This window comes from Setaria italica, chromosome II (assembly GCF_000263155.2).
Source record: "Setaria italica strain Yugu1 chromosome II, Setaria_italica_v2.0, whole genome shotgun sequence".
Lineage (NCBI taxonomy): Eukaryota > Viridiplantae > Streptophyta > Magnoliopsida > Poales > Poaceae > Setaria > Setaria italica.
The window spans coordinates 41,956,128-41,971,507 of NC_028451.1; the positions used below are offsets into that span (position 1 = coordinate 41,956,128).

Here is a 15,380-nt window from a genome sequence, read left to right on the forward strand (position 1 = left end):
ACAACAATCAAACTTTATCCAAACTGTGGGGAGGTTTATGAGTAATATAGACTACTTCTCCAGATTGAACTTGAACATAGTGACTTGATAGCTGTTATCTTCAGGCTGGCTATATCGATCATAGTGTTTCTTACTTCTCACAACATCATTCATGGGGTTAATGTAAAAAAAAAACATCCTTCGGTACATGTATTATCTTTCTGAGGTTAGTAATGGTATTTTCTATTGATTAGACATCTATTTGATTCTCGTATGGTCCCTTGAGAGAAACTAATTGTCTTAATTTTGGCTGTATTCAGATTGGTCTTGCAATGTCTCCTTTAGGTAACAATTCGTTGATTATCGACTATCACCGAAACCCTTTTCCTACATTTTTCTTAAGAGGACATGTGTCTCTCCCTCTGATGACCCTTTACAAATGCACCTGACAAAGGAACCTTTGCTTCAAGAATACAATAGCACTGCTTCTGTAATGATCCTCCATCCCTCCCTCTACCTATTTTTTTTTTCGTGAATATGCAGGAGAGCTGCGTATCTTTGTATTAAGAAGAAAAAAGTTTTGTACATCGCGGGCCTATCCGGGCGCACGCACACGGGTTTAGGCATGTTTTAGCTTACATTACACCACCACAACGACAACACAAATGGCACAGAAAGGCCGAAATTAAAAATGCTGATCTAAAACACCTGATGGTATCGGCCAGCCTATGGCAGCTAGGTGTTTTGCACCAGAGGCGCACCAGAGTTGCCCTTCCTGAATGATCTCCTGCAGCAGTTGTGAGGCATCCTTTGGTGGCGATCTTGCCAACACCCTTTCATTGCGTTCCTTCCATATTTTCCATGAAACAAGCATAAACGCTGAATCGAAGCCTTTCATTTGCCCGGAATGGACACCGCTTCTCTTGCTGAGCCACCAGTCTAGCAGTCCGACTTTATTTGCCGGGATGGCATTGTGCAGGTTCAATACTGCACCGACTCGATGCCACACATGCATAGAGAAAGGGCACCTAGAGAAGAGGTGATCTGTAGTCTCTGACTCCTGGTCACACAGGCCACAACACACATGATCTTGCAATCCTCGTCTCTGCCTCCTAGCAGCTGTCCAGAGCCGATTCTTAACAGCTAACCACATGAATACCTTCACTTTCAATGGTGCCCAAGCCTTCCAAATCGGTTCCGCTGCGGCAAACTTGATGGAGGTGCTGTAGAAGAACTTGCATACCGATTTAGAGGAGTAAGAACCAGAGCTATCCCATTTCCAAGTCACCAAATCTTCGACCCCGGGCGTTAACTGAACCTGCTGTAAGTGATGCCATAAGGTGACGTATTCAGTTAACGCAGTTACTGTTAGATGTCCGACAATATCATGAATCCATTGCTTTTGGTGCATCCCCTCCCTCTACCTATGATATTTGTTTTATGCGTACTTAGACCATCTTAATTTTGGTTGCTTCTTACTTTTGGCAGCTTTGGAAGTTGAGTTCATGCGACTTGTGTGAAATCACCAGGAGTTATGTGTACCGGTCAGGTTTGTCTCACAAGCTCAAGGTTTATAATTCCTTACTAGAGCTATACAGTTTGCAGCTTTATGTGACAATAGATCTGAAATATATCTTCCGGGAGTTCAGTTAAGGTTGTTGAGTCATCTGTTCTCCATAATAAAACTATGTGTTTTTCAGCTTATACTTTTATATCATTAAAACCCTTGTGGGGGGAGGGGGGGAAGCTGTGCCTAGACACCATCGCTTGTTTCTGCTCAAATTTTAATTACAGGTCAATCGCATTGAAACAAGATGCTTATAGGGAATCATACAGTTGACATATTCTCTATGGAAGGTTTGCTGATTACCTTACTGCAATCCTTAACCACAGTGGAGGAATTGCAAGCTCTGTACAGTTTTGTTAATTCTATTGTAAAAACATTGAAATTTGCTTTGTTTACTTGCAATCCAATTAGGTGAGGATTTTTTAAATGAATACATGATGTGGAATTCTTGGTCTTCATCTGTTGCAGCAGGAAGTGGCAACAGTCTAACCGGTTATTAATCCTCAATTTCAGGGTTGAAATCTATTCACGAATTCCCTCCTACAAGGTGCAACATGATTGCTAGGAGCAGTCTACAGTTTGTTCTATGACGCTTTCATAATCTATTTTTGCTCTGTTATTAAGAAATGTCTATGACTAAGGTTGCAGCTTGCACCTGTCTATTCATTGTTCCTGTTTCTGTAGAAGTCCACCATTAAGGTGCATATTTTCTCCAATCTTCTGCGCAGGTATCCAATTTGATATGTGAAGCTGAACTAGACGAGCATACTATTATGAGAGGTCAGGGACTGCTCGACAGAAGGAGCATGCAGTTAATGTTGGCATTGTGGTCTGGTACTATTTCCCCTATTTTCCAAAGAGAGGTACTTTTTTTGCGCCAATATAGCTCATGAGTTGGTTTCATCATTTCTTAGTACATTATGAGAAAGAATATTCCTGGTTCAAGTTAAGTGAGATATGTATTTAACCAACTGGACCAATTTCTTCCTATTTTAGAATCATATACGCAATTACATTTGCTTCAAATATAGGAAAAATAAACTACTTTAATTTTATCTTGCTTTCATTTATGCTACTATACTTCACTGCTCCTTTGATGCTACGATATTAGAATTCTGTTATCTAAATTTTTGTAAGTCTCAATCTTCAGGGCACTATTTAAATACATTTTTTGTTTTCATTGTAGTTGGCTGCTTCACAATTACTTCAAAAATGCTGTAGGTAATCCAGTCTCTTAATGTTTAATAGTGCTTGTTTCCCTTATTGTAAAGTGACTAACAAAACTGTATAGTTACAGTTTGTGCTGCTCATTCTTGATGTTTGGATGCAACCAAGCAGACAAAAATCTATGGGATTACATTTCAAGCTACTCAAGGCTGCAGCACAAGCACAATCAAAAGACATTGTGCCCCTTCAGAAACTGATTTTTGAATTTTTTTATTGGGGCTAAATTGTTAACTGTACAGTATGTTGAAAGTTTGTATCCCCTCGTGTTACTTATATACCTTGCAGAACTGCTAAAACATATTTTAGGCAGTGATTTGTCAACTTTAGCCACAATGACAGCAAGCTAGAAGATTTGCTCATGTTTTGGCAAATGACTCGAACAAGGAAGCTGCAGCTCCATAAGGTTGAAGTAGCAACAGTTTTTTGTGAATTACCTATTCAAGTGATGCTGACTTTGCATACAGACCTAATAATGTTTTGGTCTTTTAGATGACATGCAGTCCAACCAGTGAGGATAAGAAATATTTTATTGTTCATTAGGGCTTTTGATCATGAACCAACATAAGGTAATCTGTCACTTACGCAGTGACATTTCATTTTTGAAGTCAGTTTGGTCCATGCAGATGCAGTAGATATTTTACTACAGGTAAAAGTGACCCTCACATCTGCACTTGATTCACGCAATGGCTACCTTGAACAGGACTTGATTCGTGGTTGTTCTGTTTAGAAAAAGAGATCGTCGATCTCCGCGACAATCGCACATCCTTGCAGTGTTCAACCTGTTACAAAATTTTCATGCAAGTTATATGAACTGAAGCCGATCCGATGTGGCCACCGTGTCTCTCTTGAGCAAAGCCACCCCCATAATTTTTCAATTTCAAATACCACCTAAAACCGGACGGTCATTAGCATTTGTAGTACACAACTATTGATTAGTTACTAATTGTGTCATTAGTAGTAACATAACTATTGGTTAGGAGTAGGTACCGTGTCATTAGTAGTATATGATGTACTTTATTTCGTTTCCATGTAAAATATATGAGCTCATAAACGTCTTTCATTATTCGCAAGAACCATGAAATTTCTCTAAATATATATTTTTCTCCACTCACGCCCAATCTATAGAGGCCAAGCAAGAATAACCCCTTGCATGTCAGGACGGTAGGGACCATATTCTCTCGATGATACACCCGGCCGATGCCTGCCCTCAAAATTCTCGCGAGGATTCGGACCCTGGATGCCTACTCAGAGGCTGGTCCAGTGACCACTTGGTTTCCCTCCACTCACGCCCAACCTAACCGTAAGATGAAGGACCTACTCTGTTTTGTTATTTCTGAATAATATGGGTACTGACGGGAATACCTGAAGAATATAAGCCTGTTATGTATCAATCTCCTCCTCTTCTTTTTTGAAACGAACCGGCAGGAGAGCTGCGCGGTGCGCACAGAGAGAACTATTCTTTCGCCTTTTATCAATCTCCTTCTCAGTTTTCAGCACAAACGACCTATTTTTTTTGGAAAAAAAATCAGGGTGTAGGTCCGCATGTGATGCTTATGCTGCCCCATTTTTGTTTAAAATGATATCTACACACCAGCCATAAAAAAAAACAAGCACACCTTTGGTAAGATGTACAAGCTTAGATGTCTTCTTCAAACTGTTTTGTCTTTTAAGCCTATACTTAGATTGGCATTGTCTATGTTAATTACGGGAACATTTTGCAAGATAGAGAAATGTCAAGCTAGGAACATGTGGAACACATTGTACCACACAATTCCAGACAACAATAATGCAGTATAATCTGAACTGAAAGTTGCACGCCATTAGCTACACTGAGCCTTATTAATATGAATCAAAAACTTTATTGATACATTAATACATTTCTTAGCAACCTTTTCCGTACGTTTTTTGTGTTTGCATCACATTCTTAAGGCAGCAGTCTATCACATAATGCATAGTTTGCAAAAGGAAATGCCTAAGAATAAGAGGGCAACCAGCAATGACAATTCAAACAATAAATAGAATGAGAGGGCAATAGTAACATAGTTCAGAATTTCACCTTAACAGTTAACACAGATTTTGTGAATCTGCAGCTTCAGAGATAAAGATTCTGTATGATATCTCCATTCACACGGATATACGGAATGTGAGCAATCTTTGGCCAGTCTTCTCCTGTTGCCTTGAGCCACACGTCTACATTACTTACTGGCTCTACCGCACTATGCTGCTTCAGCCAGTCCTCTTCTTCATTCATCAACCACTCTCCCTTATTCTTCTGCTGCTCACCCGCACATTGGACCAACTGTTCCTCGTACTCCTGCCATCCTTGCCAGAACTCATTTGCCAGAACTGTCCGCTTCTGCTGTTCCTGTATCTTCTTCTTCACCCATATCTCTCCATCTTCCTTCTGGCATCGTGCCTCTAGCATAGGTGAGCAACCTAGCATCTGCAATTCCTTTAGGTTCCATGGTAGACCTTTCGATGGTAGTGAGTGAATTTGGGAACATGACTGTAGACTCAACTTCTTCAAGGATGACAAAGCGGCCAAATTCGATGGGAGCTTCCTGAGTAGGTAGCAACTATGAAACTCCAGCTCCTGTAGGGACTTAATTTGCTCAAGCCACTGTTCTTGAAGAACAGATATATTATGAACCTTGTAAAGACATAGAGTACGGAGTGTTGAAAGCTTGCAAAGGATATTATCGAGATTTAGAGACTGGGAAAGGTTATCCATTGTAAGGTCAGTGAGAGACTGCATAACGTGAATGTGCTCTTGTTTATGTTGTGTATCTCTCCTTTTTCTGTCTGATTTTTTGGATAATCCAGCTACAGCAGAAACGGGAAGGTGGATATCCCTACTTTTCATGCCTGCCTCTTTGACTATCTGAAGAATAGTGGTTTTAAGAACAAGTGCCTGCTCTTCTCCGAACATTGATGCCCAACCCGAGAGCAGGCGAGTGAGCTCTTCTTCTAGGGATAACCTGACTAAGTGGCAGCTGGAAATATGTAGTGCTTTCAAATTGTTCATACAAAGAATTCCACCCTCAAAGCAGAGCTCCTTACAATTTGAAAGGTGCAAGTATTCTAGTGATACCAGTTTTTGACATGGAAGGGTTAACTTTTGTGAGCAATCATTTACCTTTAAATGTGTGAGACAAGTTAACCGATGCAAATAACTTGATACCGTACCAGAATATGAACCACAACCTGAAAGTGAAAGTTCTTTGATAGCTATGCTCAAGGCCATAAAAGGTAGTCTCCTCAGGTTGTAGCATCTATTTATCTGCAGCTTTTGCAGGTTTGGAAATAATTCTCTATTCTCTGCATCTGCCCAGTTTTCCCATTTCACCATGGATCCAAAAGTCAGCTCCTCCAAAGATTGAAAGACCACATTTGAGCTTCCATATACATCAGAATTGACATCTTTTATGGAAGGCAACTCATATGACTTCAATTTCTTTAGATGCTCCAGCTGTCCTATAGGCGGAAGTACTTGCAGTTCTATGCAGTGGCTTATCTCAATAACTTGGATATACCTGAGGCATTGCACCCAGTCTGGAAAAGAACACCCTGGGTACCCAAAAATTTTCAGCTTTTGCAAATTCCTAGGTGGTGTCAAACATTGTAGTATGTCGATGGCTTGATCAGGTGTAGATACCTCTGATGGATTCACAACTGATCCTGAAATATCTGAAGCCATATAATTCTTCTGAAGTGAGCTAGCATGAAGTAGTTCTTTTTGACCTTTAGCATACTGACTCAACTCCCTTCCGAAATGGTTATATTTACCCCTCAAACATTGGTTTATGTCCCATTTTAGATGTAAACAAATAATACCTTCCTTTCTGGATAAGTTAGCCTGACTTGCCTCTGTTTGATTGGCCACCCTCTGAAGATCTGATATACAAAGGGAACCTTCAATGTACCTCATGTCCCTTAACTCAGTTATTCTGTGGCCATCCTCTGCTTTAACACGGAATTCTTGCAAATCTTGGAGCTTTGTGAGCCCTCCAATGCCATGAATTAGAGCGATTGTATCTGCATCTGCATGTAAGTGTCTCAGGCTAATTAATGAGTTCATGCTTCCTGGTAACTGTGTGAATCTACAGCTCCGCAAGCCAAGAACCTGGAGATTGCACAAGGTACATAATGTATCAGGAAGTTCAGTAATCCCACTGTATGAAAAATCTAAGTATCTGAGGTGAGTCAAATGCGGCAGCATGTGATGTCTTGCAATAAACCTCGCAAATGCTGCAACATGATCTTCAACAAGTAGATGGTTATCAAAGCATGTTGTTGCAGCATTGGGCATCATGTTAGACAAGTTCAATAAGCGCAGGCTTGTTGATCTTCTTAAAATACTTCCAATATTCACACAAGATCTCTTGAAACTGATGTCAGCATGTTCATTATCAATTGCATCAGAACACCCCTCAGAAATGCTATCAACATTGTCATAGGATATCTCTGAAAGGCGATCAACGGTGCCATAAGACCTCTCCAGAAGGCTATCAACAGTGGTGTAGCATTCACTAGAGCTGCTGTCACATAACCCGCCAAACAACATTAGTGATCGCAAATTTTTAATGTTATAGTCTCCCCATGACACGTTCATATTATGCATATTTATGGATAAATGGCGGATACTTTGTGGAAGATCTACCAGCTCACAATCACCAGCACGATGCTCATTAGAAGTTAGGGCAATTGCAAAATCTCTAACCAAATCATGCATAACATATCGGAGTTCCCAAAATGTAGGTTGCAGAAAGCACCTATTAACAAGTTCATCAAACCATTCAGCAGCTACATCCTCCAAACTTCTGGGACCAGTAGTGTTGTATAGCTCCACGAAACCATTAGCTATCCACATTTGGATCAACTCATATTTTCCAAATATATAATTCCTAGGAAATATCGAGCAATAAACCAAGCACTGCCTCAAATATGCAGGTAATTCACAATAACAGACCCCAAGAGAAGCTGCAATGTGGATGCCCAAACTGTTACTTGAAACACTCCACCACCAGCTCTTTAAAAGTATATTCCAGTGCACTTCATCTAAACAATTTCTCAATGATACCGCGACCATTATTGCTGCTAAAGGAAGTCCATGTAATTTTTTAGCAATTTTTCTCCCAATTGACTCCAGGGCTTCTGTACTTTGATTACCGAAAAATGCATGATGCTTAAAAATTTTCCACAAGTCATCATACTGTAGAGGATTCAAAAAAATTGGAGCTGTTGTCCCCATAATGCTGGCCACACCATACAGTCGGGTTGTCACTAAGATAACACTTCCAGGTGCACCTCTGCTTAGTACACTTCTTACATCACCCCATACTGCACGGATGTCATCAGACACATCATCAAGTACAATAAAAAACCTCTTTCCTTCTATGAAACTCTGAAGTTGATTGTGGAGGCTGTTCAGATCGAACCCAACATCTAGAATCTTATGTTGAGGCTGCAAAGATACCAAGATCTTTGTCATCAATTCTTCCTTTCTGATGTTGTCAGTACAATAGATCCATGCAGATTGACCCTGAAAGTGCTTCTGGATCCTTTTGTCATTGAAAATGTGCTGCGCAAGGGTTGTTTTACCAACCCCGCTAATTCCAACCATCGGAATGATCATAGGGTTCATCAGTTCACTAACAGTATTATTGCACACCTGGGTATATTCTATGGTGCCACCCATTTCTTTTGGGTAAGGTGATACTTCTGCATCTTCATGTCTCTGCTGAGATGGATTGATGTTTTGGAGGGTCTCAATGATCCATCCTTTCTGAGAAATTTGTAAGGTGTCAGCACTTGCCCAGCTTTCAAGTGACGTCACCACCTTAAAACGAGCATCCTCCAATACCATATCCAATATCATAGCTATTTCCTTATCCCGACCAACAACATAGACATGATCAGGAGTTGACGAAGCACTATCATTCCGCATGCTTTCCAGGACATCCTCATCCAGGTTAGGCATGCCAAGAAGGGATTCACCTTCAGTGAACACGCTAACAAGTCTGCCGATGGTATATTTCATTCTGAGGAGGTTACTGCTATCAGAACGGAACCAAGTCATGACATCAGGAATTGCAGACTCACCGCTCTCCATGTCCTTGACCAGCTCTTCTGCGTCATCTGCAGCCTCCTTCACCTGCAGTAGCCACGCACCCATCTCTTCTTCTCTGTCTGTACTGACGCGCTGCAGATTCTTGTCTTGGAGGATCATGAGCTTCTCCTCCAACAAATCGAGCATCTTCATGGTGCCCTTAAACTTGCTTGAATCACTGCTGTTTCCCAGATAGAATCGCAGCTTCCCGACCATCCTGCTGATGGCTGCTGGCAGAGACCATCCATTCTCTTCCATCTTCATCCTTCTTGCAAGATCTGGAGAATGGAGAATTTAGGTTGAGGATAGAGAAAGGGAAAGGGTGGGTCTACCTCAAAGACAGGCGTGTCGTGACTCGTGAGGACTAGTCCAACTTGCATCGTATGTCGATATTAACTATTCAAATCACCCACCTCCACCACCAGATGGACTCACTTCCTCAAGGGTTTTTTTTAATTAAGTGCTTAAAAATTAGCATACTGCATCATCGAGCTTCAACATGAAAGACTCTAACCTTTAGATGCAAGCTGCAAGCACGATTTTTATAAGTGCTTATTAAAAAACCTAAGATTTTTCTGTGATAGAAAAGTTTTTTCCTATGATATAAGCATCAACAACAAGTAAGGGAGAAAATGTCATTCCACTTAGATAATTTTGTTGAGAGAAGAAACTGTTGGAAATATTCAGAGGTGGTCAAAAAGGTTGAGAAAAAGAAGGGATAAGAAAAAAACGTCCAGGACTCTTGAACTCGTGACCTCCACCCGTGCCTTATCGGAGGTATAACCGAATCGATGGTTGCGATCCATGTCGCCCACCGCTACTAGGCTTGGTTTGGTTTACACTGCTTATTTTTAGCACCCGTCACATCGATGTTTAGATACTAATTAGAAGTATTAAACGTAGACTATTTACAAAACCCACTACATAAGCGGAGGCTAAACGGCGAGACGAATCTATTAAGACTAATTAGTCCATAATTTGACAATGTGTTGCTACAGTAAATATTGCTAATGATGGATTAATTAGGCTTAATTAGGCTTAATAGATTCGTCTCGCCGTTTAGCCTCCACTTATGTAATGGGTTTTGTAAATAGTCTACGTTTAATACTCCTAATTAGTATCAAACATTCGATGTGACACGTGCTAAAAATAAGCAAACGAAACCAAACAGCTCTAAAAGGGGAGCCGCTGAGTTTTAGATCATGCCAACGCACCTAAAACCCACGCATACTCCCCCAACACGCCACCTGATCCCTGGCGGCACTGGAGCTACTTGAAGACCGCCGCCGCGCCGACGGCCATCTCTGGCTAAACCAGGTGGAGGCCAGAAGGTCGACAGGATCTTCTACGAGCCGGTACATCTACGGCAGCGGGATTCCCAGACTCGTCCACGACTCCCATGGCTGGATCATATCGCTACTGGTTGTGATCCTAACTTATTTGCCTAAGTGGTGTTCATGTTTAGATGTTAAAGATCCTGTTTTAGTTGAGTTAAGCAATGTACATTCTTACAGAAACAAGTGGGCATACGGCGGGAGAGGCAAATCATGACTGTTTCAAGAGGCAAAATCTAAGTTTCCCAACATACTAGCTACTACTACCACGCGTTGACCTGCTCAGGTCCACTGCACATCTCCCGTAATCTTCTCACTCTTCCTCAACTTCTCCGCTGATCCCTGAAAGCACAAGCTCGATTGAGGAATGGTAGGACCAGGGCTGACAGTCGGCGGGTGGTTCGCCGGCGCCGTGATCTCCAACTTCGTGAAGAAGGCGCAATCAATCTTGCAGGACAACCACGCCCTGCAGGCTGAAGCCGATGACATGCTGTACAGCGTGCAGGCCGCGCTGCCCCGGATCAGGATCCTGGTCGAGGTGACCGAGCGCAAGGCCATCTCCAACGATAGCTACGACGACTGGCTGCAGCAATTCAAGGACGTCGTGTACGAGGCTGAGGACCTGCTCGACGACTTCGAGACCAAGAGGATCCGGGACGAGTTGCGCAGGAAGAGCAGCAAGGTCGGATCGGCTGCGTCCTTCGCTTTCAGGTACATGAGAAAACTCGTACTTTCTGATGCTGATCTCCGGAGGCTTAAAGATGTCCTGAAGAAGCTAGACAAGATCGTCAATGATGACCGTGGTACCCGCTTCCCTGGCAAGCTGGAGTTAACTGACGAGCAGGAGGTGCCACCAGTGCGGCCTCTTATCGTCGGCCGGGATAAGGAGAAGCAGGATCTGCTGAGCTTGGTATGCCCTGCTGCACCGCCGTCCCGAGATGGCGTGGAATCCAGCAAGCAGTTTTCTGTGATTGCTGTTGTAGGAGCAGCTGGTGTGGGCAAAACCACTCTTGCTCAGGTGATCTACAAGAACCAAAATGTCAAGGAGGCTTTTGCGTTAAGGGGGTGGGTATTGGCCTCCACTCGCAGTCGTGAGAAGCGAGACATTGTCAAAGATATTGTTGATTCTTTTCGGATGGAGCAACAGAACACTTTGTCCAGTGCCACAGAAAACAAGAGGTTCTTCCTTGTTCTTGATGATGTGCAGGATGATCTGCGCAAACTATGGGGTTCCCTAAGGTCAATACTGGTGGGGGCGGCAAACGGGAGTGTTGTGTTGTTAACAACTCGATCAGAAGAGGATGTATATAATTTCAGAACAACAGCTCATGTTTCACTGGATCATCTACCATTAGAATTCATGTGCAGAGTTTTTGAGCATCATGCATTTGGAAGCCAGGAAAAGGGTTCACTCGAACCAATCGGAAAGAAAATAGTGCAAAAACTGCATGGAATACCATTACTGGCAGAAGTGATTGGAAGGCTACTGAGACCAAATCTAGACGAGGGACACTGGATAAAAATTTCCAGAAGTCATTGGTGGCTCTATTCTGAAGATGATGATATTCAAAATGTTGCTCTACCTTCAGTAACAATTGTGTGTGAACATCTAAGTGACCATCTGAGAAAGCGTTTGTGTTACTGTTCAATATTCCCGTCTGGTTATTTGTTTGAAAGGAACATGTTGATTCAGATGTGGAAAGCTAATTTCATGCAGCAACATGATGGAATTGAGATGGAGAAAAAGGAAAATAAATGGTTTGACGAGCTTTTCAACCGATCATTTTTCCAGCCCACAATATGGGAAAACAAGTATGTAATACCTGATATGATTAAAGAGCCAGTATACCGAATTGCTGAAAAGGAATGCCATGCAGCTACAGATTCACGGGAGCTCAAAAGAAGCCTCCAACTTTATCGTCACCTAGCTATAGATAGTTCTGATTTTAATATGCACTTGGACTTAAGGAAGGCCAATAAGTGGCGAACAATTTTATTTTTTGATGGACACAGAACAAACAAGCTACATGAAGCACTTGCAAATATTTTGTGTGACCCTAGTGCCCTACGGTTATTAGACTTCTCTTATTCCAAAGCTAAATTGGGAAAGGCTCCTGATTTCATTAACAAATTCCCTCACCTACGGTTTCTAGATCTATCTTTTACTGAGATTACCATAATTCCAGACTCCCTCTGTAAGCTGCGTCTTCTGCAAGTATTGGGCCTACGAGGATGCCAGCTCACAGGACTGCCTAGAGCTATGAATGAGTTAGTTAACCTCCGATTTTTATATGCAGAAGCTCGGACAGTTTCTCTCATATACAAGATAGGGCAGCTGACAAATCTCCAAGGGCTCGAGGAGTTTCCTGTGAGCAGGATAAAGGGGCACGGAATAACAGAATTGAAGGACTTGAATGACCTCTGCGGACAACTTTGTATCAGTAATCTCGAGGAAGTAACATGCACAGATATAGAGGGTGATGTTGAATTATCGAGAAAAAGACACTTAAAGAAGCTGGCATTAAAATGGGGGTTGGAAGCGGGTGCATCAACAACCAAATCTGATGTTTGCATGAGGACACTTGCTGGCTTAAAGCCAAATTCAAATCTTGAAGAGCTGAAAATTCAGTGTTACATGGGAGTTGGCTTTCCAGCATGGATGGCGGATGAGCAACATTTTACCAAACTGAGGAGCATTCATCTAATCAAATGTAAACAGTTAAAAACACTTCCACCTCTCGGGCAAATCCCATCTCTCGTGATTTTAGTGCTGGAAGGCCTATCAGTACTTGAACAAATTGGTGGTGAATTTTATGGAACAGGTTACAGGGTATTTCCATCTCTTGAGAAGCTGAAGTTCCTTGATATGCCAAATTGGAGGAAGTGGTCTGACATAGAAGAATTACAAGACTCACGAGCCCATCCGTTTCCCCATCTTAAAAAGGTTCAAATCAAGAACTGCAAAGTTTTGAGTCATATGCCATCATGTTGTTTACAAGCATCACTTGAGGAACTCGATCTTTCTGAATGCAATGAGATATTTAAATGCAGTCCAAGCTATTTCGGTGGATTAAAATCCCTGTTGCGCTTAAGGATACACAATTGTTTGGGCAGAATTCATCTTCCATGCAATCTGTTGGCATCACTTGAGGTTTTGAATCTTCAAAAATGCGAGGTTTACTTCCAGGGAGGTATAGAACAGATCATCAAGCTGAAGAGGATTTTAACCAGTGATTTTTGTGAACTGAACTTGGATGAATTGAAAGAAATAAGAAAAGGGCAGTTAGTTCCTGAAGTATTTACTTTCTGAAGGTATGTTCATATTATTTCTTAGTTAAAGAAATTTATTTGAAGGGGGAAAAGGATTTACCTTCACAATCATGTATTTATTTTTTAAAGGAAATGCATTTATATGGTCGGTTAGGAAGCATGGGCTAAACTTCTTTTTGTCATTGTTTGTTTTCTGCTTTGCAGGTTCAATTGCTGATCATATGCTTTCTCAAAAACTGCAATGTTGAAGCATTTCATTTAAAAAAGAAAAAAGAATCCTGAAGCACCAGTTTAGTAAGAAAAGGTTAGTCTAAACAGAGGTATCAAGGATCAAAGATGGTGCTAATACTTCTCTGGTGCATGTTAGAGTGTCTGGCTATTGAACTCAAAAAGCAGAACAACTCATTCAAACATGTCATGAAAAAAAAGACGTGTCCGGAGGAAGAGATATCTCTCTGATTTTTGCCTTAAAGAAGTTTTACCTCAGCTTCAAATTCGGGTCAGTTATAGGGGTTTCATCGACCCCCAGGAGGCTAGAAGTTCACCGCTCTACGGTTGCGCCTCAAGAGGCTTTGATGACATGTCATATGTATTGCTCCCATAAAGGGGAATATAAATGTTTTTATAACTCCTATTGCAAACTTTTAGTAGTTTATTTCTAAAAAATCGATGTATTCCAAGAAAAAAACGAACACCTTTCTTACACCAAATATACTCTACTCATTTTCTGTAGGATGTCCTAGGTACCTTTTTTCGGCGCAAAGCACACTTTTTCTTTAAACACAATGGTCACTATGGCCAGCCTGTCATAGTAGATAATCAATAACTGTTTAACTTGAAAGATGTATGCATAGTCCTCAGTAGTTTTTCTATGAGTGTGTTTCTGAATAGCAGGCTATAACATTTAGCGGAGAGCTAGAGAGCTCTTCTCAACCACTATAGCCCGCTATTTAGTACAACGTTGTTGTAGCGGCAGTTGGCAAAAACTGCTATAGCACCGCTACAGCCCGCTGTTTGAACACTACTAAAGATGTAAATTGTATTAGCCCTTTCCCATATTAAGTGTCTGTTAATGTTTTTATTGTCGAATTTGATGCAGATAGATATGTTTCCTTCTCAAAGTAGCGCCTTGCTTCATGTTCCCATTTCGCAGAAACGTGTAAGAATTAGTGTCATCGGTCCTCGCGGGAATAAAGTTGGACAAGATTGACAGGCAGAAGCAATACAAATCCCACTCAACAGCGTTCAATTCGGAACAGAGTAAGAGGAATCACATCCTTACACCAGTTCATTCAGTCTAGTACCATAACTAGAGATGCGTCGAGAGCGTAGGTACCTCAAGGCCGGAGCCCACGTCGCCAAGTGATGCGGCGGCACATCGCGTGAAAGGGAGCCGCCGCCTGCTCCAGGTCCAAGACTGCAGATCTGAGCTCTAGAGCCCAGAACATGGACCCTCCTTCCTGTGCGATGCAGAACCTGCCATCCAGCGCTCGATAAGAACAGCAGCAACGCCACAGCCATGCGAGCATTTGGTCGAGCAGAATGCGAGCACGGCTCACCTGCCTGCCGCGTCCATTGCAGCAAACCAACAGAACGGTGCCTCCCGCAAACGTACACCCCGTCAACTGCGCCAAATCTCGCGCTGCAGGATGCCTGAGCACCGACCGCCGAGCCGGCGAGTCTCCCGCTCGTCGGAGCAGGGGGCGCAGGCGAAAGCGCGGGCTGGCCCAGCCCGCTTGTTCGGGCGCCTTTTGAATCCCTGCTGCTTCGTTTCGGCCCAAATGGAAAAGCACAGCGATGCAGATATGAAACAAAGCCCGGCCCAGGTTCTTGGAGTCCAACAACGCCTCAAACGAAACATTAGAGTGATCATCGGACCTACAGTTCGCTCTGA

General features: G+C 42.3%; 2 protein-coding genes across 14 annotated transcripts; one reads left to right on the forward strand and one right to left on the reverse strand.

Annotated features, from left to right (window-relative positions):
• Nucleotides 1–917: 917 nt before the first annotated feature.
• Nucleotides 918–9,249, reverse strand: LOC101766434 (putative disease resistance protein RGA3). Of its 11 annotated transcripts, none has more exons than XR_002676451.1 (4): nucleotides 4,830–9,249; nucleotides 4,136–4,277; nucleotides 3,437–3,552; nucleotides 918–1,300 (listed from the first exon to the last, which is right to left on the reverse strand). XR_002676451.1 is itself a non-coding variant. In XM_004957826.3 (2 exons), the coding sequence occupies exon 1, from the start codon at nucleotides 9,144–9,146 to the stop codon at nucleotides 4,866–4,868; it is 4,281 nt and encodes a 1,426-aa protein (XP_004957883.1). In that variant the 5' UTR covers nucleotides 9,147–9,249; the 3' UTR covers nucleotides 918–1,297; nucleotides 4,830–4,865. The 11 variants fall into 11 exon arrangements, 4 of the variants coding, with proteins under 4 accessions (XP_004957883.1, XP_004957882.1, XP_012699426.1 ...); XR_002676452.1 differs by having other exon boundaries at nucleotides 3,465–3,661; XR_002676450.1 differs by having other exon boundaries at nucleotides 3,437–3,661.
• Nucleotides 9,250–10,095: 846 nt separating this feature from the next.
• Nucleotides 10,096–14,221, forward strand: LOC101766027 (putative disease resistance RPP13-like protein 1). Of its 3 annotated transcripts, none has more exons than XM_022824215.1 (3): nucleotides 10,096–10,502; nucleotides 10,591–13,528; nucleotides 13,691–14,221. In XM_022824215.1, exon 2 carries the CDS (start codon nucleotides 10,704–10,706, stop codon nucleotides 13,524–13,526), a length of 2,823 nt encoding a protein of 940 aa, XP_022679950.1. In that variant the 5' UTR covers nucleotides 10,096–10,502; nucleotides 10,591–10,703; the 3' UTR covers nucleotides 13,527–13,528; nucleotides 13,691–14,221. The 3 variants fall into 3 exon arrangements, with proteins under 3 accessions (XP_022679950.1, XP_022679949.1, XP_022679948.1); XM_022824214.1 differs by having other exon boundaries at nucleotides 10,096–10,304; nucleotides 10,397–13,528; XM_022824213.1 differs by having other exon boundaries at nucleotides 10,096–13,528.
• Nucleotides 14,222–15,380: the final 1,159 nt, after the last annotated feature.